The sequence below is a fragment of the Bufo gargarizans genome, chromosome 4 (genome assembly GCF_014858855.1).
Source record: "Bufo gargarizans isolate SCDJY-AF-19 chromosome 4, ASM1485885v1, whole genome shotgun sequence".
Taxonomy (NCBI): domain Eukaryota; kingdom Metazoa; phylum Chordata; class Amphibia; order Anura; family Bufonidae; genus Bufo; species Bufo gargarizans.
In genome coordinates, this window is record NC_058083.1 from 165448544 (window position 1) to 165473094 (window position 24551).

The following is a 24551-nucleotide window of genomic DNA, read 5'->3' on the forward strand; positions in this document are numbered from 1 at the left end:
GGGACTGCCAATCAGGGTTTGCCAGCACCTCTGGGATTCTAGGGGCTCTACGGGCACGTCTTTGCGGTGGCTGCGACGGGGTCACTACTGCACGTGCCACCGTACCAGCTTCAACTGCCCTTCTGGTGCTCGCTACTTCACCAGGTTGTACGGCAGTGCTGGTACTAGGTCCAGGGAGGGCTGGGCTGCTGGTGTATGCCTCACCACGTAATCCGACAGCACCAGCCCCACTCTGCTGCTCTTGAAGCGGATCCTGCGCAACCTGTGGTCTAGCGACACGGGGCCGGGTACGCCTGGTGGTATCAGGGACCTCAGCCTCCTCGTCCGAACTTTGGGTCAGAGAGCCACTGCTTTCTACAGGTTTGTATTCTGACCCGCTGGATTCATCAGATGAGGGTTCCCACTCCTCATCCGACTGGGTCAGAAGCCTGTAGGCCTCTTCGGAGGAATACCCCCTGTTTGACATTTTGGGCAACTAAATTTAGGGGTATTCCCTGAGACTACCCAAGAAAAAAAAAGCAAGCCTGTCTTACAAAGGGGAGGCTAGCGAAGTACCGGAGGCCGCTGCGGTTGATAAAAAATATCAAAACGGATTTTTTTATCGCCGCAGTGCGTGTAAAGTGATTGTGCAGTGATCAAAAAAAAATTTTTTTTTGTCACTGCGGTGGGACCGGCGTGGGCGAACGCACGTGTGGGCGACCGATCAGGCCTGATCGGGCAAACAATGCGTTTTGGGTGGAGGGCGAACTAAAGTGACACTAGTACTATTATAGATCTGACCGTGATCAGTTTTGATCACTTCCAGATACTATAAAAGTACAAATGCTGATTAGCGATACGCTAATCAGCGAATAACGGACTGCAGTGCGGTCGGCTGGGCGCTAACTGATCGCTAACTACCTAACCAAGGGGCCTAAACTATACCTAAAACCTAACGGTCAATACCAGTAAAAAAAAAGGGACAGTTTACACTGATCACTTTTTTCCTTTCACTAGTGATTGACAGGGGCGATCAAAGGGGTGATCAAAGGGTTAATTAGGGTTCAGGGGGGTGATCTGGGGCTAGTATGTGTAGTGTTGGTGTACTCACAGTGTAGCCTGCTCCTCTGCTGGATCCAACCGACGAAAAGAACCAGCAGAGGAGCAGGCAGCCATATATCAGATCATATTTACTAATATGATCTGATATATGGCCTCTGATTGGTTTTTTAAAAAATCGCCAGCCTGCCAGCCGCGATCATTGGCTGGCAGGCTGGTGACCCGACCCCCCTCTACGAAATGCCGGCGCGAACTGCGCATGCGCGGCCGCATATTCGTGTCATCTCGCGTCTCGCGAGATGACGCGTATATGCGTGACTGTGCGCAGCGCTGCCGCCTCCGGACCGCACATCTGCGTTAGGCGGTCCGGAGGCGGTTAATGGGGCCAAAAAAAAAAAAAGGAAATGACACTGTGTGCATTCAATTTCCATATATCTGTTCAGCAAAATAATAGAAACTGTCCTATTATTGTCCACATTACAGTTAAGGATAGGACTGTTCTATTAGGGGCCTGCTGTTAAGTTCTGTAAAATACAGAATGCAGACATCTGGTATAATTTTTTTGCAGATCCAGAATTTTCAGACAATAAAACAGCAACGTTCATGTGCATGAGCCCTAATGGAAACTGCTTCTGCTAACCAGCCCTGGGTGCATTATGTGAACATTCTGAAGGAAATCAAAAGAACACCAGGAAGCAATGGAATACTTAGATAACAGCAGCATATAGAAACAGAAGCATGTTTTTTTTTTGTTTTTTTTGTTCGAAAAAGTGCTCTGTGCTGTCTGATATAACCGGGAGAATCTGATAAAGTATACTTAATAGTAGAACAATAAATAACCTAATATTTAAAATACATTTTTGCACAGCATAATGGTTCCATATATTGTGCTCGACCATATATATTGAAAGATTTTGAAATTCAAGGTTTATGTAAAAATACAAACAGCATATACAGTATATTATACATGCATTAAAATTTCTAGTTTTCATAGTTAAGAATAGTTATAGAATTGGATATCATCATTGTCTCGTTATCACATTATGTTTAAAAACAATGCTGAAAGTAGGAATAGATTATTTGTAGTTTTGAAGAGGAAAATCTAACTTACCCAGTTTTTGCAAAATTGGCCCAAAACTTCATCACTGTTCTACTCAATTGTTCCTCCTCTTTTGTGTAATTGAGTCTCCTATGCGTTGGAATTCCAAAAACAAATTCAATTTCATAACCATGCACAACTCCCATCCATGCCGGCCATGCTAGTTTTGACGATCTGTGGTTGAAGAAGTATATATAGGCTTTGTTTCCAAGTTCCACATTTCTCTTTGTGAATTCTAGCAGCGGACAAACAAAATTGTAATCCCCAATTATATCTGCCATGGCATCACGATTAAGAACTGGATTATTTTCATCTTCCCAGTTTGTGTAGTGAAAAATGACAGAGTCGACTGCAAGTTCAGTGGCTTTGGGAAATGCTCGTTTTACACTTTCTTGAAACTGAATTTGATTTATAAAACTTTCATGGTCTTTACTAAACCCTGGTATTTGGTAAACTAAGAAATATGTCCCTTCATCCTTATTAACACCCGTTAATATCTGTGCATCTCTTTTAAGTTGTCCAAGTTGCAGAAGATTTTCAGGTAAATCAATGAGAAAATCTCCATCAACTGCTGGAGGAAGATTAAGTTCTATTAATGATTTATCTGTTACAATAGAAAGTGATCTTTCAATAATTTCTTGAGGAGTCTTACTCCGCATACAAGCAATTATTTCTGTCTCATTTCTGAAGGAACAGCTCAACATGTTTGCTATAATCAGAGCTCGATTACGGGCTTCTGTGCCACTAATAGCACCCCAAGGGGAATTTGCAGTTCCACTTTGCATAATGGCTCTGGTAAAATACGGATGACTTTTAGGAGAAAGCAAATGATAACTGACAGATCCTCCCCCTGCACTTTCTCCAAAAAGAGTTATACTTTTTGGATTACCACCAAATGCTGCAATATTTTCATGAATCCACTGAAGTGCTAACCTCTGATCAAACAGGCCAGCATTTCCTGGTGCTTCTGGGTTACCAGGAAAAGCCAAAAAGCCTAAAATCCCCACTCTATAGTTCAGTGATACTACAATAACACGTTCATTCCGAGCTAAAAACTTGCCATCATAAATATCTAATGAGGATGTTCCTGTCTCAAAACCACCACCATATATCCAAATCATGACACTGGCATTTCTTGGCTTTGGACTTGGTATCCATATATTAAGGTAAAGACAGTCTTCACTTAATTGTGTATTTGGATTCCACATTTCAGCCCCAGAAAACCCAGGGAATGTTTGATCAACATATTGGTAGCAGGAATTTCCATATTCTGTAGCATTCCACACTTCAGACCATGGTTGGATCGGCTCAGGTTTTTTAAATCTCAAAGCTCCAAGTGGTGGTTCTGCATATGGTATCCCGAGGAAAGCTGTAATTGTCTTAGAAAACACTGATATTTGTATTCCTCTTACTTTTCCAGATTTTGTTAGAACAATATCATCCTCATCACTGCAGATAGTTGAGGAAAAGATACAAATCACTGTGAAGCAGATTGCAGAGATATTCTTTCTTTGTATCGGCTTGTACCACATAACTGATAACTGCAATAGATATAATAATCTGTTATATTAAGTTTCAGCCCAAAAACATAATTCATAGATGTAGGAATGGTTCATCCAATATAACTAGTAACCATAGCTAAATATATTGCAGGCAGCAATCGATACATAAAAGCAGCAGTGAATCTGCCACTAACTAGCTACCGTATGAAACTTTTCAATGCCAATAAGAATTGTTGGATCTGTAGATGCTAGTAGTTAAAGTCTGTATCAATGGAAGTGATGGTTGGAATTGATCAGTTATGATCACAGACACAATTACCAATTACCATTAAAACAACACTCCTTGATATTTCCTAGAGTGCTACTTTAATAATTGACATTTACTTCAAAATGATAATAATTATTGTAATATTTATGGCAAATTTTAACCACCTCCCGTCTCGCTAACGCCGATCGGCGTCATTGCTGCGGCTCTGCCAGGTCACACTAACGCCGATCGGCATCATCTCGCGAGACGCGAGATTTCCTGTGAACACGCGCACACAGGAGCGTGCGTTCATAGGAACCGGAGGTAAACTAGCTGATCTACAGCCTGCCAGCGTCGATCGTTCGCTGGCAGGCTGTAGATGCGATTTTTTTAACCCCTAACAGGTATATTAGATGCTGTTTTGATAACAGCATCTAATATACCTGCTACCTGATCCTCTGGTGGTCCCTTTTTCTTGGATCGACCACCAGAGGACACAGGCAGCTCTGTAAAAAGTAGCACCAAGCACCACACTACACAACCCCCGTCAGTTTTTAACCCCTTATGAACCCCTGATCACCCCATATAGACTCCCTGATACCCCCCTCTCATTGATCACCCCCTGTAAGGCTCCATTCAGATGTCTGTATGTGTTTTATGGATCCACGGATCGGTTTCCGCAAAACACATACAGACGTCTGAATGGAGCCTTACAGGGGGGTGATCAATGACAGGGGGGTGATCACCCTATATACCCTCCCTGAACACCCCCTGTCATTGATCACCCCCCTGTCATTGATCACTTCCCTGTAAGGCTTCATTCAGACGTCCGTATGTGTTTTACGGATCCACGCATCCATGGATCGGATCTGCAAAACACATACGGACGTCTGAATGGAGCCTTACAGAGGGGTGATCAATGACAGGGGGGTGATCACCCCATATAGACTCCCTGTCATTGATCACCCCCCTGTCATTGATCACCCCCCTGTAAGGCTCCATTCAGACGTCCGTATGTGTTTTACGCATCAATGGATCGGATCCGCAAAACACATACGGATGTCTGAATGGAGCCTTACAGGGGGGTGATCAATGACAGGGGGGTGATCACCCCATATAGACTCCCTGATCACCCCCCCTGTCATTGAACACCCCCCTGTCATTGATCACCCCCCTGTAAGGCTCCATTCAGATGTCTGTATGTGTTTTACGGATCCACGGATCCATAGATCAGATCCGCAAAACACATACGGACGTCTGAATGGAGCCCTACAGGGGGGTGATCAATGACAGGGGGGTGATCACCCCATATAGACTCCCTGATCACCCCCTGTCATTGATCACCCCCCTGTCATTGATCACCCCCCTGTAAGGCTCCATTCAGACGTCCGTATGTGTTTTACGCATTCAATGGATCGGATCTGCAAAACACATACGGACGTCTGAATGGAGCCTTACAGGGGGGTGATGAATGACAGGGGGGTGATCACCCCATATAGACTCCCTGATCATCCCCCTGTCATTGATCGCCCCCTGTCATTGATCACCCCCCTGTAAGGCTCCATTTAGATGTCTGTATGTGTTTTACGATCCACGCATCCATGGATCGGATCCGCAAAACACATACGGACGTCCGAATGGAGTCTTACAGGGGGGTGATCAATGACAGGGGGGCGATCACCCCATATAGACTCCCTGATCACCCCCTGTCATTGATCACCACCCTGTCATTGATCACCCCCCTGTAAGGCTCCATTCAGACGTCCGTATGTGTTTTATGGATCCAAGCATGCATGGATCGGATCCGCAAAACACATACGGACGTCTGAATGGAGCCTTACAGGGGGGTGATCAATGACAGGGGGGTGATTACCCCATATAGACTCCCTAATCACCCCCTGTCATTGATCACCCCCTGTCATTGATCACCCCCCTGTAAGGCTCCATTCAAACGTCCGTATGTGTTTTGCGGATCCACGCATCCATGGATCGGATCCGCAAAACACATACGGACGTCTGAATGGAGCCCTACAGGGGGGTGATCAATGACAGGGTGGTGATCAACTTATATAGACTCCCTGATCACCCCATGTCATTGACCACTTACCTGTAAGGCTCCATTCAGACATTTTTTTGGCACAAGTTATCGGAAATTATTATTATTTTTTTTTTTCTTACAAAGTCTCATATTCCACTAACTTATGTCAAAAAATAAAATCTCACATGAACTCACTCATTTTTTTATACAAAGTTAGCATTTGAACAAGATATTTATCTCACCCAGCATGGGTATATGTAAAATGACACCCAAAAACACATTGCCCAACTTCTCCTGAGTACGGCGATACCACATGTGTGACACTTATTTGCAGCCTAGATGCGCAAAGGGGCCCAAATTCCTTTTAGGAGGGTATTTTTAGACATTTATATTCCAGACTTCTTCTCACGCTTTAGGGCCCCTAAAATGCCAGGGCAGTATAAATACCCCACATGTGACCCTATTTCGGAAAGAAGACACCCCAAGGTATTCCGCGAGGGGCATATTAAGTCCAGAAAAATTTACATTTTTGTCCCAAGTTAGCGGAAAGGGAGACTTTGTGAGAAAAAAAAAAGGAATCAATTTCCGCTAACTTGTGCAAAAAAATAAAAAATTTCTATGAACTCGCCATGCCCCTCATTGAATACCTTGGGGTGTCTGCTTTCCAAAATGGGGTCACATGTGGGCTATTTATACTGCCCTGGCATTTTAGGGGCCCTAAAGCGTGAGAAGAAGTCTGGGATCCAAATGTCTAAAAATGCCCTCCTAAAAGGAATTTGGGCCCCTTTGCGCATCTAGGCTGCAAAAAAGTGTCACACATGTGGTATCGCCGTACTCAGGAGAAGTTGGGTAATGTGTTTTTGGGTGTCATTTTACATATACCCATGCTGGGTGAGATAAATATCTTGGTCAAATGCCAACTTTGCATAAAAAAATAGGAAAAGTTGTCTTTTGCCGAGATATTTCTCTCACCCAGCATGGGTATATGTAAAATGACACCCCAAAACACATTGCCCAACTTTTCCTGAGCACGGCGATACCACATGTGTGACACTTTTTTGCAGCCCAGGTGGGCAAAGGGGCCCACATTCCAAAGAGCACCTTTTGGATTTCACCAACCATTTTTTACAGATTTTGATTTCAAACTACGTCGCACGCATTTGGGCCCCTAAACTGCCAGGGCAGTATAACTACCCCACAAGTGACCCCATTTTGGAAAGAAGACACCCCAAGGTATTCGCTGAGGGGCATATTAAGTCCATGAAAGATTTAACTTTTTGTCCCAAGTTAGGGGAAAGGGAGACTTTGTGAGAAAAAAAAAAAAAAAAAATCTATTTCCGCTAACTTGTGCCCAAAAAGAAAAATCTTCTATGAACTTGCCATGCCCCTCATTAAATACCTTGGGGTGTCTTCTTTCTAAAATGGGATCACATGTGGGCTATTTATACTGCCCTGGCATTTTAGGGACCCTAAAGCATGAGAAGAAGTCTGGAATCCAAATGTCTAAAAAAATGCCCTCCTAAAAGGAATTTGGGCATTCCGTGAGGGGCACGGCGAGTTCCTAGAATTTTTTTATTTTTTGTCACAAGTTAGCGGAAAATTATGATTTATTTATTTTGTTTTTTTTTTTCTTACAAAGTCTCATATTCCACTAACTTGTGACAAAAAATAAAAACTTCCATGAACTCACTATGCCCATCATGAAATATTTGGGGCGTCTTCTTTCCAAAATGGGGTCACTTGTAGGGTAGTTATACTGCCCTGGCATTTTAGGGGCCCAAGTGCGTGCAAAGTAGTTTGAAATCGAAATCTGTAAAAAATGGCCGGTGAAATCAGAAAGGTGCTCTTTGGAATGTGGGCCCTTTTTGCCCACCCAGGCTGCAAAAAAGTGTCACACATGTGGTATCACCGTACTTAGGAGAAGTTGGAGAATGTGTTTTAGAGTGTCATTTTACATATACTCATGCTGGGTGAGAGAAATATCTCGGCAAAAGACAACTTTTCCAATTTTTTTTACACAAAGTTGGCATTTGACCAAGATATTTATCTCACCTAGCATGGGTATATGTAAAATGACACCCCAAAACACATTCCCCAACTTCTCCTGAGTACGGCAGATACCACATGAAGAAAATTGATTTGTTACAAATAACTTTGTCACTAATAGTGATTAGCGGCAGGGGCAATATTCGAATTCGCGATATTTCGCAAATATTTGGGCAAATATTCGGCATATATTCGCGAATTCATGATCTCCAGGCAATATTTTCTTGATTGGGAACATTTGCATAAAATTCACATACAAATTTTCGCATGAAAATTCGCATGAACTGGTATTTTCACAAAAATCGAATATTCGCAATTACGAATATATTTTGCGATATTCTAAATATTCGCGAATTCTCGAAGTGCCGATATTCGCGATTAAATTTCGCAATTCAAATATTCGTGATCAACACTAGTCACTAATCCATTTTATTCCATTGTTTGAAGTGGACACAATGATGGGGTTGTTCTGCTCTTTGGTTATTAAGTGTAGTTTATTTTGCATTTAATTTATTTTCCATTTCCTTCTATCATGTTTTCACATAAATAAAGACTTATTAACATTTAATACTTAACATTTCATACTTTGCCTAAAGGGTACTGAGCATTCTATACACTCACCTAAAGAATTATTAGGAACACCTGTTCTATTTCTCATTAATGCGATTATCTAGTCAACCAATCACATGGCAGTTGCTTCAATGCATTTAGGGTTGTGGTCCTGGTCAAGACAATCTCCTGAACTCCAAACTGAATGTCAGAATGGGAAAGAAAGGTGATTTAAGCAATTTTGAGCGTGGCATGGTTGTTGGTGCCAGATGGGCCGGTCTGAGTATTTCACAATCTGCTCAGTTACTGGGATTTTCACGTACAACCATTTCTAGGGTTTACAAAGAATGGTGTGAAAAGGGAAAAACATCCAGCATGCGGCAGTCCTGTGGACAAAAATGCCTTGTTGATGCTAGAGGTCAGAGGAAAATGGGCCGACTGATTCAAGCTAATAGAAGAGCAACGTTGACTGAAATAACTACTCGTTACAACTGAGGTATCCAGCAAAGCATTTGTGAAGCCACAACACGCACAACCTTGAGGCGGATGGGCTACAACAGCAGAAGACCCCAACGGGTACCACTCATCTCCACTGCAAATAGGAAAAAGAGGCTACAATTTGCACAAGCTCACCAAAATTGGACTGTTGAAGGCTGGAAAAATGTTGCCTGGTCTGATGAGTCTCGATTTCTGTTGAGACATTCAAATGGTAGAGTCGTAATTTGGCGTAAACAGAATGAGAACATGTATCCATCATCTGATGGCTACTTCCAGCAGGATAATGCACTATGTCACAAAGCTCGAATCATTTCAAATTGGTTTCTTGAACATGACAATGAGTTCGCTGTACTAAAATGGCCCCCACAGTCACCAGATCTCAACCCAATAGAGTATCTTTGGGATGTGGTGGAATGGGAGCTTCGTGCCCTGGAAGTGCATCCCTCAAATCTCCATCAACTGCAAGATGCTATCCTATCAATATGGGCCAACATTTCTAAAGAATGCTATCAGCACCTTGTTTAATCAATGCCACGTAGAATTAAGGCAGTTCTGAAGGGAAAAGGGGGTCTAATCACCGTATTAGTATGATGTTCCTAATAATTCTTTAGGTGAGTGTGTATTCCCTAGGCATTATACACAATACCCAGGCAAAAGACTGAAACAGAACAGGCATTTCACACTTGGTCTAAATACTTTAGGCATAGAATGCCTAGGCATTGTATATGATGCTTGCATTTCATACATTGCCTGTAACATATACAGTATGAAGTAGTATCGTTATTGGGCTTTTAACACTTTTTTATGTTTTCTTAATTTTTACTCAGTTATTCTTTCAGTTATTTATGTTCACACTGTGTTTATGGTCTCCATTTAACCTACATGCCGGGACATACATACATGTTAAATTATGCATCTGATGGACACAATTGTAACATATAAAAGAAAGAAACACAGAAGAATGACAGCAGAAAAAAACATATAGTCTACCTAGTCTGCCTCTATATTATTTCCTTTTTATGTTTTAGGATGCATACATGTTTATGTCAGACACGTTTAAAAGGTTGGCTCATGACACTTATCCCTATATCCAATTGCTTAGCTATGGAATCATGCATACTTAGAAGTTTGTTTTCCCCATCCCTTGCTTCTTCCTAGGCATTCCTCTGGGTGCCATATTTTTATCTTCATAGTGCCAAATTATACATTAGCTGGGTAATCATAAGGTTTACAATAATACTCATACTATTTCAGATATATATTTTTTTTAACCAATATTTTATTTGATTAATTGGAATTAAATCAATATCCTTTTCTTAAGTAGAGCAAATGGATTCTGCAGAGCCAGCATGATACTTGTAATTAGTGGAAGCCAAAAAGGGATTGCTATCATTAACCATTTTCCTAGGGGCACACCCTCAGGGTCTTTTTCTGGCTCATAGGCAAAATAAATTGTTGTAGAGAGTCATCATCTTCCCACGAGATAAGATGCGCTTTTGAATCTTGCCATTATCTTTTGCTTCAGCTGTGGCTTAGGTCACAGCCCAAGGAAAGCTTTGCTATGTCCTCACTACCTTAAACCACCTTCTTGATATAATGCTCTTTCTGCATCTCTGATACTTCAGCAGTGGCTTTTACATTTTTGCAGTGTGAAGTGTGGCTTACCTCTACCATCTATGAGCATAATGACAGCATTCAATAGCTTTATTAAAATTATTCTTTATTATAGCATGCCCAAAACACAACAGCATTGCAATGTTTGGGCCCCTAAGGGTCTTTGTCAATATATGTACAGTAAAGACCAAAAGTTTGGACACACCTTCTTATTCAAATTTTTGCAGTATACAAGAAGAAAAAGATTGTTCCACCACCAGGAGCAAAACAGCAGTAACAATGCAGTTGCAAGTCCAATTTATGTATGAGAAAGCCAAGATAATTGTCTATAAATTGATGGTAGCCTTACGTTTGAAGCTGTAGTGAATGGTGAGATATGGAGCCTGAAAGTGAAAAGTTCAAAACATTGTTACCCTTTTGAGATATATATATATATATATATATATATATATACATACACAGTACAGACCAAAAGTTTGGACACACCTTCTCATTCAAAGAGTTTTCTTTATTTTCATGACTATGAAAATTGTAGATTCACACTTAAGGCATCAAAACTATGAATTAACACATGTGGAATTATATACATAGCAAAAAACTGTGAAACAACTGAAAATATGTCATAGTCTAGGTTCTTCAAAGTAGCCACCTTTTGCTTTGATTACTGCTTTGCACACTCTTGGCATTCTCTTGATGAGCTTCAAGAGGTAGTCAGTCACCTGAAATGGTTTTCACTTCACAGGTGTGCCCTGTCAGGTTTAATAAGTGAGATTTCTTGCCTTATAAATGGGGTTGGGACCATCAGTTGCATTGTGAAGTCAGGTGGATACACAGCTGATAGTCCTACTGAATAGACTGTTAGAATTTGTATTATGGCAAGAAAAAAGCAGCTAAGTAAAGAAAAACAAGTGGCCACCATTACTTTAAGAAATGAAGGTCAGTCAGTCCGAAAAATTGGGAAAACTTTGAAAGTGTCCCCAAGTGCAGTCACAAAAACCATAAAGCGCTACAAAGAAACTGGCTCACATGCGGACCGCCCCAGGAAAGGAAGACCAAGAGTCACCTCTGCTGCGGATGATAAGTTCATCCGAGTCACCAGCCTCAGAAATCGCAGGTTAACAGCAGCTCAGATTAGAGACCAGGTCAATGCCACACAGAGTTCTAGCAGCAGACACATCTCTAGAACAACTGTTAAGAGGAGAGTGTGTGAATCAGGCCTTCATGGTAGAATATCTGCTAGGAAACCACTGCTAAGGAAAGGCAACAAGCAGAAGAGACTTGTTTGGGCTAAGGAACACAAGGAATGGACATTAGACCGGTGGAAATCTGTGCTTTTGTCTGATGAGTCCAAATTTGAGATCTTTGGTTCCAACCACCGTGTCTTTGTGCGATGCAGAAAAGGTAAACGGATGGACTCTACATGCCTGGTTCCCACCGTGAAGCATAGAGGAGGAGGTGTGATTGTGTGGGGGTGCTTTGCTGGTGACACTGTTTGGGGATTTATTCAAAATTGAAGGCATACAGAACCAGCATGGCTACCACAGCATCTTGCACCGGCATGCTATTCCATCTGGTTTGCGTTTAGTTGGACCATCATTTATTTTTCAATAGGACAATGACCTCAAACACACCTCCAGGCTGTGTAAGGGCTATTTGACCATGAAGAAGAGTGATGGGGTGCGGCGCCAGGTGACCTGGCCTCCACAGTCCCTGGACCTGAACCAGATCGAGATGGTTTGGGGTGAGCTGGACCGCAGAGTGAAGGCAAAAGGGCCAACAAGTGCTAAGCACTTCTGGGAACTCCTTCAAGACTGTTGGAAGACCATTTCAGGTGACTACCTCTTGAAGCTCATCAAGAGAATGCCAAGAGTGTGCAAAGCAGTAATCAAAGCAAAGGGTGGCTACTTTGAAGAACCTAGAATATGACATATTTTCAGTTGTTTTACACTTTTTTGTTATGTATATAATTCCACATGTGTTAATTCATAGTTTTAATGCTTTCAGTGTGAATCTACAATTTTCATAGTCATGAAAATAAAGAAAACTCTTTGAATGAGAAGGTGTGTCCAAACTTTTGGTCTGTACTGTATATGCATATGTAATACATGGTCAGCATTTGGTCAGTAATTCATCATTATTGTTAAAGCAATTGAAAAAAAAAAAAAAAAGGATTGGATCCAAAACAGAGATGACATATGATTGGAAAATGTGCATGTCTTTTGTGTTTTGTACCCACTACTGCTTTTGGCTTCCAAATCATGAGGTTATCCTGATGCAAAATAGGGACCGTTTGATACAGGCCTTACGGATGCTCCAAAGACAGGATCCGTTGTGTTTCTCATTTTTCTGTCTTTCTGACAGATCAGAAGAAGGGTAAAATAAATGGTGATGTCAACAAGGCCGAACAGGGACAATAATAGTGGTCCCGTAATAGAGTGGGCAGTGTGTCAACCGCATGAGGAGTCAACACAGTGGCCCAGTTACATTATGGGGAGGGTGGTGACCGCATAATGAGTCAACACAATTGCCCAGTCACAGAGTGGTGAGGTGGCAACCACATTAGGAGTCAACACAGTGGCACAGTTACATTATGGGGAGGGTGGCAACCCCAGGAGGAGTTAACACAGTGGCCCAGTTACATTATGAGGAGTGTGGCAACCACAGGAGGAGTCAACACATTGGCCCAGTTACAGAGTGGTGAGAGTGGCAATTGCATGAGGAGTCAAGACGGTGGCCCAACCACAGAGTGGGGAGGCTGGGGGGAGCAATAGCAGTGGCAGTAACAGCACAAGATGGTGGGTGGCAGTAGGAGAATAGTGGCTGAAGCAGATAGCCTGAAGAAAAAGGTCTCTTTTCATAAAGTTTGGGTGTGGCACCCTGAATGATCTAGTCTGATGCATCAGGCACTGGTGTGTGGAAATCCTGGCTGATCCACACCTGATTTATCTTCACAAAGGTCAGTATCTCCACATTTTGGTTGGAAAGGCGAGTTGGGGTAACTATGCCCCCTGCCGGACTAAACACCCTCTCTGATGCCACAATACTGGCCAGGCAGAAAAACTTGTCCAGGGCAAACTCGGCCAGTTGCGGCCTTGGCACCTTGGCCACGCTTCACCTTCTGCCCACAGATTCTAAAAATTGCCACGCAGACATCATCCAGCATCTTGATGAAAAATTCCCACACCGCCAAGTATGGCATTTTCCCCCTACCACTCCATGCTGATTGCCTGCTGCCACTGCCACCATGAACCCATCTAATGCTAGTTCTTTCCGGACAGGCAGTCTCCTCAGTAGCAGACGGTCTAGCCCTGGCATGTTTGACTCCAGACCTCACACTACTACCACCCTGCTGGCTCAGCAGGTGCCTCACGCGTAAGCTGCCAATCTCATTATACAATCAAGGATTAACGGATTGAATGATATATAAAAGAATGTGAACCCTTCAAATTCTGTACTGTCAGACCACAGTTTCACCCCAATAGCAGGATTAAAGAGAACCTTTCATGTTTTTTTTTTTTTTTTTAGTTTAGATAAATACTTTTCCTTACTGCCACCCTTCCTGTTTTTTTCAAATATTGCTTCTACGCCCCACTGTGCCCCCCTGCAGTTTTCCCGCTCAGTATGTTAATACTGAGCATCAGTACAGGGAGGAGATGCCAGGGTTTCTCAATGGCCATCTCCTTCTCCCTGGCTGTTTCACGATCCAATCACAGCGGAGAGCGTCACAGCCAGGGCGATGGTGAGCTTTTTTTTATCTCTCTGTCTGTGACGCTTTCCGCTGTGATTGGATCACGGCACAGCCAGGGAGAAGGAGACGCTCATTGAGACACCCTTATCTTCCCTATACAGATTTATTATTTATTTATTTTATTTTATTATTTTATATTTTTATTTTATTTATTATTAACATACTGAGCGGGAAAACTGCAGGGGGGCACAGCGGGGCATAGGAGCGATATTAGAAGAAAAAAAAAAAAAAAAACAGGCAGGATGGCAGCATCAGCAGGGGGTACTCCGTAAGGAAAGGTATTTATCTAGAATAAAAAAAAAAAAAAAAAAACATGAAAGGTCTTCTTTAAGGATAACTGGAATTACTGATGTATGAAAGAATACCTGCCGGAGACGGCTTCCGCTAGTGTAAAAGTAGCCTTAGTTGATCTAACGGTTGAGAGAAAGATTTTCAATTCATGTCAAAAAGACACTTAGTATATCACAGATTTAGGATGAGTCGTAGATTTAGAAACAATAATAGTAGTAGAGAAAACATTTACACAGTCAATGCACTTTGTACTTTCAGAATTTTACTTTTTCATACTGTGTACGCACAGAGACGTATGTACTCCGCATGAATTTGAGCACACCTAATCAGACCCTGTCACACACTTTCTTGACTAGTCCAGCCACATTATGGTAGAGGCATGGGGTTGCTACCGCAACTAGCCTCACTGACAGCGAGGCTGAGGGAGGGCTATTTGAATAGGCAGCTGATGGCCGCAGGTGCCTCTGATAGGTTTTCTTAGCCTCACTAGCTAGTTGCGAGCTTGCTACTCTGGATCACTGACCTTTTGCCTGTTTCTGTGACATTGCCTCTGGTTACTGATTTTACCTCTAACGTGACCTCATGTTTTTTGACTTGCTAATTTGTGACCTCGCCTCTGCCTGCTGACTTTATTGTCTCTATATCAATGTTTTCTCCTGGTTTCACTTTGCAGAATATTTGTATATGATTTTGGACTCTGATCTGGTCCTGGTTTTACCTGTCTAATTATTCCTCTGACTGACTGCTGTATTTCCATTGTGGTTTATGCCCCTGCACTTAGCTAAGAAATGATTGTCATCCAGTTGTGGTCCATCACTTAGAAAAGATCATGCAAGTATATAGGGACAGTAGTGGAGGTGGAATAGAGGGCTACACTGTTACCTACCCTTTCATGACAGACCCCTTCTTGGACTCAAAGACCCTCATAGAATTTAGACAGTTCAGGCATTACCCTAACTTGCCTCCAACAGTTATACATCTTTCAGGGGTCCTGCTATCAAGTACATGCTATACTACTATAGAAAAGTAATATCCACACCAGTGGAGCAAAAAGAACAGGCAATATTGAACTAGAATAAAAAGAGATGTAGTACCATGAGTGAAGATAAAAGATTGCATGGACCCAAATATCAACATGTTAAAAGATAGAAAGAAAAAACTATGCATTTTGCACACATACACTTCTATCCGTAATGCAAAGAATCCCTATCTCACTCCTGACCATGTGCTTCAGAGCTCACAGTCACAATATGGAACTGCAAGAGTGCTATCCTGACTCGCCAACGGGGATAGAGCTACCATCACTCCAGAAGGGAAAAGACAGAACAATATGAAAAGGTAGTTAATGCAATTGACTCAACTATATCAATGACATGTACTCGGCACCTTTATATGGCACATTAATTAGCAGTAAAACAAAAATACCCCCTGGGACATCGTAATCAAAATATTATATAAATGGTACCTTAGGCAATACAAAGGAACATGTATACTGGCAGACAGAGTGGAGTCAATATGTACAGGCGATAAATGCTCACCTGCTTTGTGCCCAAGCGTCCACTGTCTCAGTCAGCAACAATCTTTGTTCCTGGATGTCTGAAGGAATGGGTCAGAAATACCAAATGATGCGTAATTCTTCTTAATCTAAAAAAATAAATTAAATATATCTGAGGCAGTACCAGCTTTTTTAAAATGAAATAAGTTTATTAGTAGCTGTCATGCCCTGATCACCTTCCACAAGTGCATCCACATAAAGTCGCAAAATTTATAGAACATTTTACATAACAGCGTATAATCTTTGCAATATTCAGGTTTCAACCAATGATCATTTGTGTGTGGGGGTGTATAATCATTAATCATTAAAAGTCCATATATCATGGTAATTACAGTGTCCTAAAATGTCCAGTATGACCCTGGTCCTTGACCTTTTCTAGAGTAAATTAACTTATTTGTTGTACTCATTTGCTCCTATTTGCTTATAGCTAATGGATAACATTTTTACTATCTAGAAATCATCTAAAACCATCATGCCAAATAACAGTCATTAAACCTTTTATTTCACATTCTCCATTTTGGCACGCAGCATACCTAAATCCATTTCCATGTTATAGATACCTCCAGGAATATCAACCCTATGGAACAACTTTTATCATCTGCAAACAAGTAAACCTTACATATATATATCCGGGGATTTAAATAACAGTCCAAATAAAAGCAAGACCATAGCAAGATTTTAAATTGGGCCCCCATGGCCTTTCCCTAGCCTTCCTTCTACCTGGCCCTCCCATCACTTACCCCTCCCCTGCCCCACCCATGAACTGTGCCGTAAGTAGATACATTGGTGCTACATTATACATCATTACTGGTTTTGATAACGTGTGGGTGCTTTTGAAAAAACATGTACACATACTGTAGGGTTATATTAGTAGGTTTAATGTACAATATAACTATGCAATCTAAGACTTTGTTCACATATTCGGTGAACGTATCCAGCTGGCTGTTCTGACAAAGAACTGCCTGCAAGAGTTCACCGGATCCAGCATTCCCGGATTCTACCGCTCACAGCCGGACCTCATAAACTATAATGGGATTTGGCGGGGATCCAGCCGCATTCCGGCATGAGTGTTAGGTTTCAGCCAGGCAAAAATTGTTATCCTATAATTTTCATAGAATCTGTAATGGAAGCCCTGAATGACTCCCCCATTACGCCATTACACAAGCACACACACATATGTATGAATACACATACATTACATATACATATGGACGAGAAGTTCTACCAGAGGGACTATCCTGGGAAATTGGTACATAAGTGTAAGGAGTGGGCCAACCATTTAAATAGGAAGCAACTAATGGCACCTTCAGATAGGTCCCGTGATAGTCCTAGGATTCCGTTTGTGTCGCAGTGTAATGAAGACAACCAGAAGGTGGCCAGTATCATCAGAAAACACAGAAAATTTTGGCCAGCCAGTATTTTGGCCAGCAACTTCCATCAGTGATTGTGAGCCAAAACCAGTTGTGGCTCTAAACACAGAACAGGTGCAGAGCTTTACCTTATATCTTATCTCTGTGGAGGCTCCACTCCTGGTTTTGGATCACAATCACTGATGGAAATCACTGACCAAAACACAGACGTGTCAATGAGACTTCACTTAACACTCCACTATTCAAAAGAAGTGACAATTTGAAAAATAGGGTCATCAGAGCTGATATAGGGAAAGAAAGTTCAGTTTAGCAGTTATTTGGGGTTAAAAAAAAATGATGTTATCCATGCAATAATTGTGTGAACTGCCCCTCATTTTAAGGGGGACACTGGGAAACATCAAAACACAGGTAGAGTATTATGATTCAACATAACTTAACTAAACCAGGCTAAATCACCATAGATACACATTTAGACAGAAAAGACTTGATTTGACAGCGTCCACACATTTTTTTGATGCTGGACTCACTGAAAGAGACTTGAGGTTCAGGATTTTAGACCATGTTCCTTTACCTAGATGTGGGAGAGATATAGTAGCAATATTTAAAAGGAAAGAACTTTACTGGATTTGCTATTTAAATATGTTGAAGCCTAATGTCCAGAATGTAAAGTTACTGGTTGAAGTTTTTTTGGGGGAGTTTATTCTGCTCCTCCATTTTCTCTTTTCTAGGGTTTAGGAGTTACATGTGTCCTTTTATATTCCATGTAATTGATATGTATATTGGTTTAGATTTTCTACTCCCTAGGGGAACTACAACTTTGATTACGAAGATCTGAACGACATGGACTCATCTGTCTGGACTACTGGATATAAATATTGTTTATATTATCTTGTTATATGGCTTCTTGTCTTTTTTTTTTTTCCAGTGGATTACCACATCAGAGGACCTTATCCTATTTAAAGCAAAGTAGTATATGGGTTTGTGGGGGCCCCCCTTACTATACCCCCGATCCCCTTGGTTTGGAAACCTAAGTTGTAGTGATGGGGTTCCTCCAGCTTCCCCTTTAATTTCAGGTTTCCTTCAAGCATATATAAAGAAGGCACAGAGGTGCCTCACAATGGGTATGTGGGGGTCCCTCCCTGGTGATTGTGATTAGGGTTCCCTCCCATGCCCTGTTTAATTTGTGTTTTCCTTGTTTTTTTCATTTAAATTGCAGATATTAGGAGTGCCTCAGAAAATAGGTGGATGCGCTGGGTCATATGACCAATGATCTTGTTTGATCCTAGATGGAGGGGGGCCCTGGATGGGAATCAGGAGCCATCCGATCCCTGAGTGCACAACCTTCTTTAGTCTGCATTTACTTATGGCATCTAATATGCACATTAGCCCTCTTGACAGGGACAACCATTTTTGATGTAGTATCTGAACTGAATGTGTGGCATGCGACATGTGACATCATGGCAGTGTATACGTGATAGCAATGAAGGGACACTTACTTCTTATGGGTCCATGGAGTCTAAGGGTGAGCCCTGTTGGTGATTAATTGTGTACAGTATTCTGCACACCAGCACTTTATATTTTTATCACTGTAATTAAGAACAATTTATATTATATGAATAAGATTAATTTCAATGTTATTATGGTACTTGTATGAATTGAGACATTTTTTCATGAACACAATACCACGGTGGAATCATATATCAGAAGATTATTGCAAGCACAGGATAAGCATTAAGGGCAGCTGGAAGGTAGGGTCTGGGCACTTAGCCTGGAGTTTGGACTGGAGCTAACATATTAATTGTAATAAGAGGGTAGGGTCTTTCATCCAAGGCCAAGCCCCTTACCTCCACAGGCCCCATAGCAGCTGTGTGGTCTGCTTCATTCAGATAGGTGATATCCTTGGCACTACCTTCATCCAACATTTTATTGACATGCTGTGACTAGCTAGTTCACTGTTAAAGGATTAATGTTATGATTCATTACTAAAGTGGTAAAAGTGTTCACTGTGATACTGACCATGATCTATACACTATGTAACCCAAACTGCTATGTATAATAAACAGTCAGCTAGCAGTTTCTTAGTTAATACGTTCAGGACCTTGAGACTGAAAGCCGGGCCCCTGCTGTATCTGCCAGCATTGGTGAAAACACAGATGCCTGCAGATCACGCCAACCACAGCATACAGGGGGTTTGAGGCAGCTTGTACATCCCCATCAGGTCCCTATGCTGTGTTGACGGGGACCCGATGGTTGCTATGGCAATCCCAATGCCTTGCACAGGCATCGGGACTGCCAGCTACGGAAGCCAAAGAGATCCAGCCCCAGGGCTGGGTCTTATAGACAATTGTCAGCATCTTACAGTGTAAGGCACTGACTGTTCAATACAGCACAATGCAAATATATTGTGCTGTATTGAACAGTCAGGGATCAGACCCTGAAATGTTGAAGTCCCAAAGTGGGGAAAAAAAATTATAATAAAAGCTTCAATTAAAAAAAAAAAACCTTTCCCATAAAAAGAGACATATAAAATTGTAAAAAATAGAAAATTAAAATTAAAAACACTCATATTAGGTATTGCCGCATCCGTTACAACCTGATCTATAAAAAAGATTCCATAATCCACCTTGTCCGGTCAACACTGTAAAAACAAAGAACTGTGCTAAAAGTGTAATACCAAGTGATCAAAAAGTCATATGTACACAAAAATAATACCAATCCAACTGTCATCTCATCCCACAAAAAATGAGTCCCTACATAAGACAATCAGCCAAAAAATAAAAAATATATGGCTTTTAGAAAATGGAGACATAGAGACATAATTTCTTTTATTTCAAGAAATGCTTTTATTGTTTAAAACCAAAATATATATAAAAAACAGACATATTAGGTATCGCCACATCCATAACAACATGTTGTAGAAAAATTTCACATGAGGCAACCTGTCTGGTGAACACCGAAAAAATAGAAAAATTAAAAAAGGTGCCAAAAAGCCATTTTTTATTACCTTTCATCTAAAAAAGTGTAATACCAAGCAATCAAAAAGCAGTATGTACCCAAAAATAATACCAATCAAATCATCATCTCATGCCACAAAAAATAAGACCCCACATAAGACAATCGGCCAAAAAATAAAAAAAAGATATGGCTTTCAGTAAATGGAGACATAAAAACATCCGTTACAAACTGCTTCATAAAAATATCACATGAGCAAACCCGTCTGGTGAACACCGTAAAAAATAAAAAAAATAGAAACCGTGCCAAAAAATAAATCATTTTGTCACCATACATCACAAAAAGTGCAATACCAAACGATCAAAAAGAAGCTTGTCCCCCAAAATGAGAACCTGACTAAGACAATCGCCCCAAAAATTTAAAAGATTTGGCTTTCTGAAAATAGAGACATAAAAACATGATTGTTTTTCTTTCAAAAATTGTGCGCTCTGCAGTGTTCCCGTACAGCAGTTTACAACCAAATATGGGGTGTTTCTGTGAACTGCAGAATCAGGGTAATACATTTTGAGTTTTATTTGGCTGTTAACCCTTGATGTGTGGAGAATCTGCCAAAAAAGTGAAATTTAAAAATGTCATCTCCTTTTCCTTTAATTCTTGTGGAACACCTAAACGGTTAAAAAAAAGTTTGTAAAATCAGTTTTAAATAACTTGAGAGTTTAAGTTTCTACAATGGGGTAATTTATGGGTGTTCTCCACTATGTAAGCCCCACCAGGTGACTTTATAAATTAAGTGGTCCCTTTAAAAGTGGACTATAGAATTTTTTTTAAAAAATTTAAAATTTGCTTATAAAATTCTAAGCCTTATAAGATCCTAAAAATAAAATGATCTTCATGATGTCTCCATGATAAATCTGAAGTGTGGGCGCCCTGTGTGGCTTCTACACACTTTCAAAATAATCTTTCAGCGGGGCAAATAGATGTCGTATGACTAGGATGCTCCATGACCTTCCCAGGATCTGCTGTCAGTAGCAGCGGTTCATTTCTGGGATGTCCATATAGTGCAGGGGGAATCCGAAGACCCTCTCCATCTCCGTGCTCCGATATATGTGGTAAAATCTTTATTGACGTATTTATTTTGGTCAAAGTTATATATGGTAAAACCTTTTGGGATGTATTTCGGTGGAAAATTTTATTCAACTTTCAGCACTGAAGTTATATGTGGTAAAATCTTTATAGAAGTATTTAGGTGGAAAAACTAATTTTATTCAGCGATTAGTGCTGTAGTAATATGTGGTAAAATCTTTATTGATGTATTTCGGTGGAAAAACACATTTTTTTCAGCGTTCAGCACTTTAGTAATATGCAGTAAAATCTTTATTGTTGTATTTGGGTGGAAAAACAAATTGTATTCACCTTTCAGAGCTGCAGTTATATGTGGTAATGTCTTTATGGAAGTATTTTGGTGGAAAACAAAATCTTATTCAGTGTTCAGCGCTGTACTTATATGCAGTAAAATCGCTATTGATGTATTTCGGTGGAAAAACAAATTGTATTCAGCATTCAGCGCTGCAGTTATATGTGGTAAAATCTTTATTGATGTATTGCGGTCGAAAAACACATTTTATTCAGTGTTCAGTGCTGTAGTTATATGCGGTGAAATCTCCATAATGTGCCCAAGATAAATCTGCGGCCTGGGGGCCCAGTGTGGCCCCCAGGCCAAAATATTCTTTCAGCGGAGCGAATAGATGCTCCATGACCTTCCCAGGAGCTGCTGTCGGTAGCAGCGGTTCATTTCTGAGACGTCCGTATACTGCTGGGGAAATCCGAAGACCCTCTCAATCTCCATGCTCTGTTATATGTGGTAAAATCTTTATTGGTGTATTTTGGTCGAAGTTATATGTGGTAAAACCTTTTGGGACATATTTCGGTGGAAAACCCAAATTTATTCAGCGTTTAGTGCTGTAGTTATATACGGTAAAATCTTTTGTGACTTATTTCAGTGGAAAAAGAAATTGTATTCAGCGTTCAGCGCTGCAGTTGTATGCAGTAAAATCTTTTGTGACATATTTTGGTGGAAAAACAAATTATATTCAGCGTTCAGCGCTGCAGTTATATTCGGTAAAATCTTTTGTGACCTATTTTGGTGAAAAAACAAATTTTATTCATTGTGCCATTCTGTGGCTTCCCCATGCTGCTGCCAACTCCAGACTCTGTCATTGTGCCACTGGGTGGCCTACTCATGCTGCTGCCACCTCCACACATGGTCATTGTGCAACTCTGTGGCCTCCAGATTCTGCCACCACCTCCAGACTCTGTAATCGTGCCACTCTGTGGCCTCCTGATGCTGCTGCTGCCGACACCTCCACACTCTATCATTGTGCCACTCTGTGGCTTACTCATGCTTCTGCCACCTGCACACTCAGTCAGTGTGCCGCTCTGTGGCCTACTCATGCTGCTGCCACCTCCACACATGGTTATTGTGCCACTCTGTGGCCTCCTGATTCTGCTGCCACCTCCAGACTCTGGCATTGTGCCGTTCTGTGGTATCCTCATACTGCCGCCACCTTCAGACTCTGTCATTGTGCCACTTGGTGGCCTTCTCCTAATGCTGCTGCTGATGCAACCTGCCAGTGGGCCACTCTGGGGTCTCCTCATGCTGCTTCCACCTCACCACTAAGTCATAGGTCCACTCTGTGGACTTCTCATGCTCCCCACTTCATGACTGGTCCACTATTTTGGCTTTCGGCCTGGCTGAAAGAATCATTTATTTGACACTTCTTCTGATCTATTCGGAAGGAAGAAAAAATTAGATGCACAACGGATCCTGTTTGTGTAGCAGCTTTAAGGCCTGTATGGTCCCATCAGAATTGGCTTATGATTTGGTAGCAAAAAGCAGGAGTGGGTACAAAACACAGAAGACATGCAAATATTCGGTTGATGTGTCATCTCTGTTTTAGCTCCACTCATGTTTTTTTTGCCATTAGCAATACTGATGGATTACTGACCAAATGCTGACCAAGTGAAGGCAAATGCTCAACAGACAGGAACCATTTTTTGGGGGGTTACTGTTCTGACGGATCAGAGGTATTGCAAAATAATCAGTGAAGTCAACACAAACCTACTGCTGACACCCTCTGTCGGGGGGGGGGTTATACTTGTATATGCATTTAATAGAACAGGTTCTGTAGACATCTATGTGGAATCAGCTGGCGATGGTGTAAAAGGAGTGTGCTTCTTCTTGACGCTAACATCGACCTGTAAGGCTGAGTTCATACTTGAGTTATTTGGTCAGTTTTGGCCCCATAACTGCCCTAATAAGTGATGTGTGCAGTAATTCTAAGAGCGATGCCTGTCATCTGCATTTCATATGGAATCAGCATTATTTCACTACCAAAGCAGACTCCCTAAGGCTCTCTGCAGCCTGGAAATAGCCATTTTTAATGAAATTTGCCGCTAATATATTCGGATCAAACCAAATTTTCCCCCAAAAATGTAGCGAACTGGCGAATCGAATTTTTCAAAAATGTGCTCATCTCTAATGCTAATCAATCTTAGCCCTCCTGCACCTATATAAATGGATCAGCCCCCTTTCCAGGTGACTGAGTGTAAAGGTCTTTGTGTCTCTGCAAAGATTGCTGTTATCTCTGCTTGTGTTCCCATTTACCTGACCCATGCTTGTTTTTTTGGACTTTGACACCTGTTTAATCCCTTCCTGCTTGACTCGACTCTCCTGTTGCTGATCCGTATTGCTTGACTTGTACCTGTGCCACCTGCCCTGACCTATTGCTTAAATGACTTTTCCTCTGCCTCTTCCTTCTGTCCTGCACTGTTGCTTCTGGTTACGAATCGCCTGCTTACTACATCTGTACCTCTGGTACCTTGCTCTGATACGCCCTATTCCGCCTGGACTAGCTGCCTTTTGTGCCATTCCTCCTCAAGAGGTAGTGACCTGATGTTCCTCTCAGGAACTTCTATCCCCACCATCAGGGACCTCGGTCCCACCT

General features: G+C 41.5%; 1 protein-coding gene across 10 annotated transcripts in view; it reads right to left on the bottom strand.

Annotated features, from left to right (window-relative positions):
- The window catches only part of BCHE (butyrylcholinesterase), a 215938-nt gene that overhangs the window by 162367 nt on the left and 29020 nt on the right, over positions 1–24551 (bottom strand). For 3 of the 10 annotated variants that reach the window (XM_044291525.1, XM_044291534.1, XM_044291533.1), the window contains exons 2-4: positions 16209–16314; positions 10981–11014; positions 2150–3678 (exon numbers count right to left, since the gene is read on the bottom strand). In XM_044291525.1, coding sequence (XP_044147460.1) covers positions 2150–3669 — 1520 coding nt within the window. In that variant the 5' untranslated portion in view covers positions 3670–3678; positions 10981–11014; positions 16209–16314. Of the gene's footprint in view, positions 1–2149; positions 3679–9152; positions 9210–10836; positions 10863–10980; positions 11015–16208; positions 16315–16401; positions 16420–24551 lie in introns of those variants that run through there. The other 7 variants (XM_044291529.1, XM_044291527.1, XM_044291526.1 and 4 more) reach the window with 7 other exon arrangements.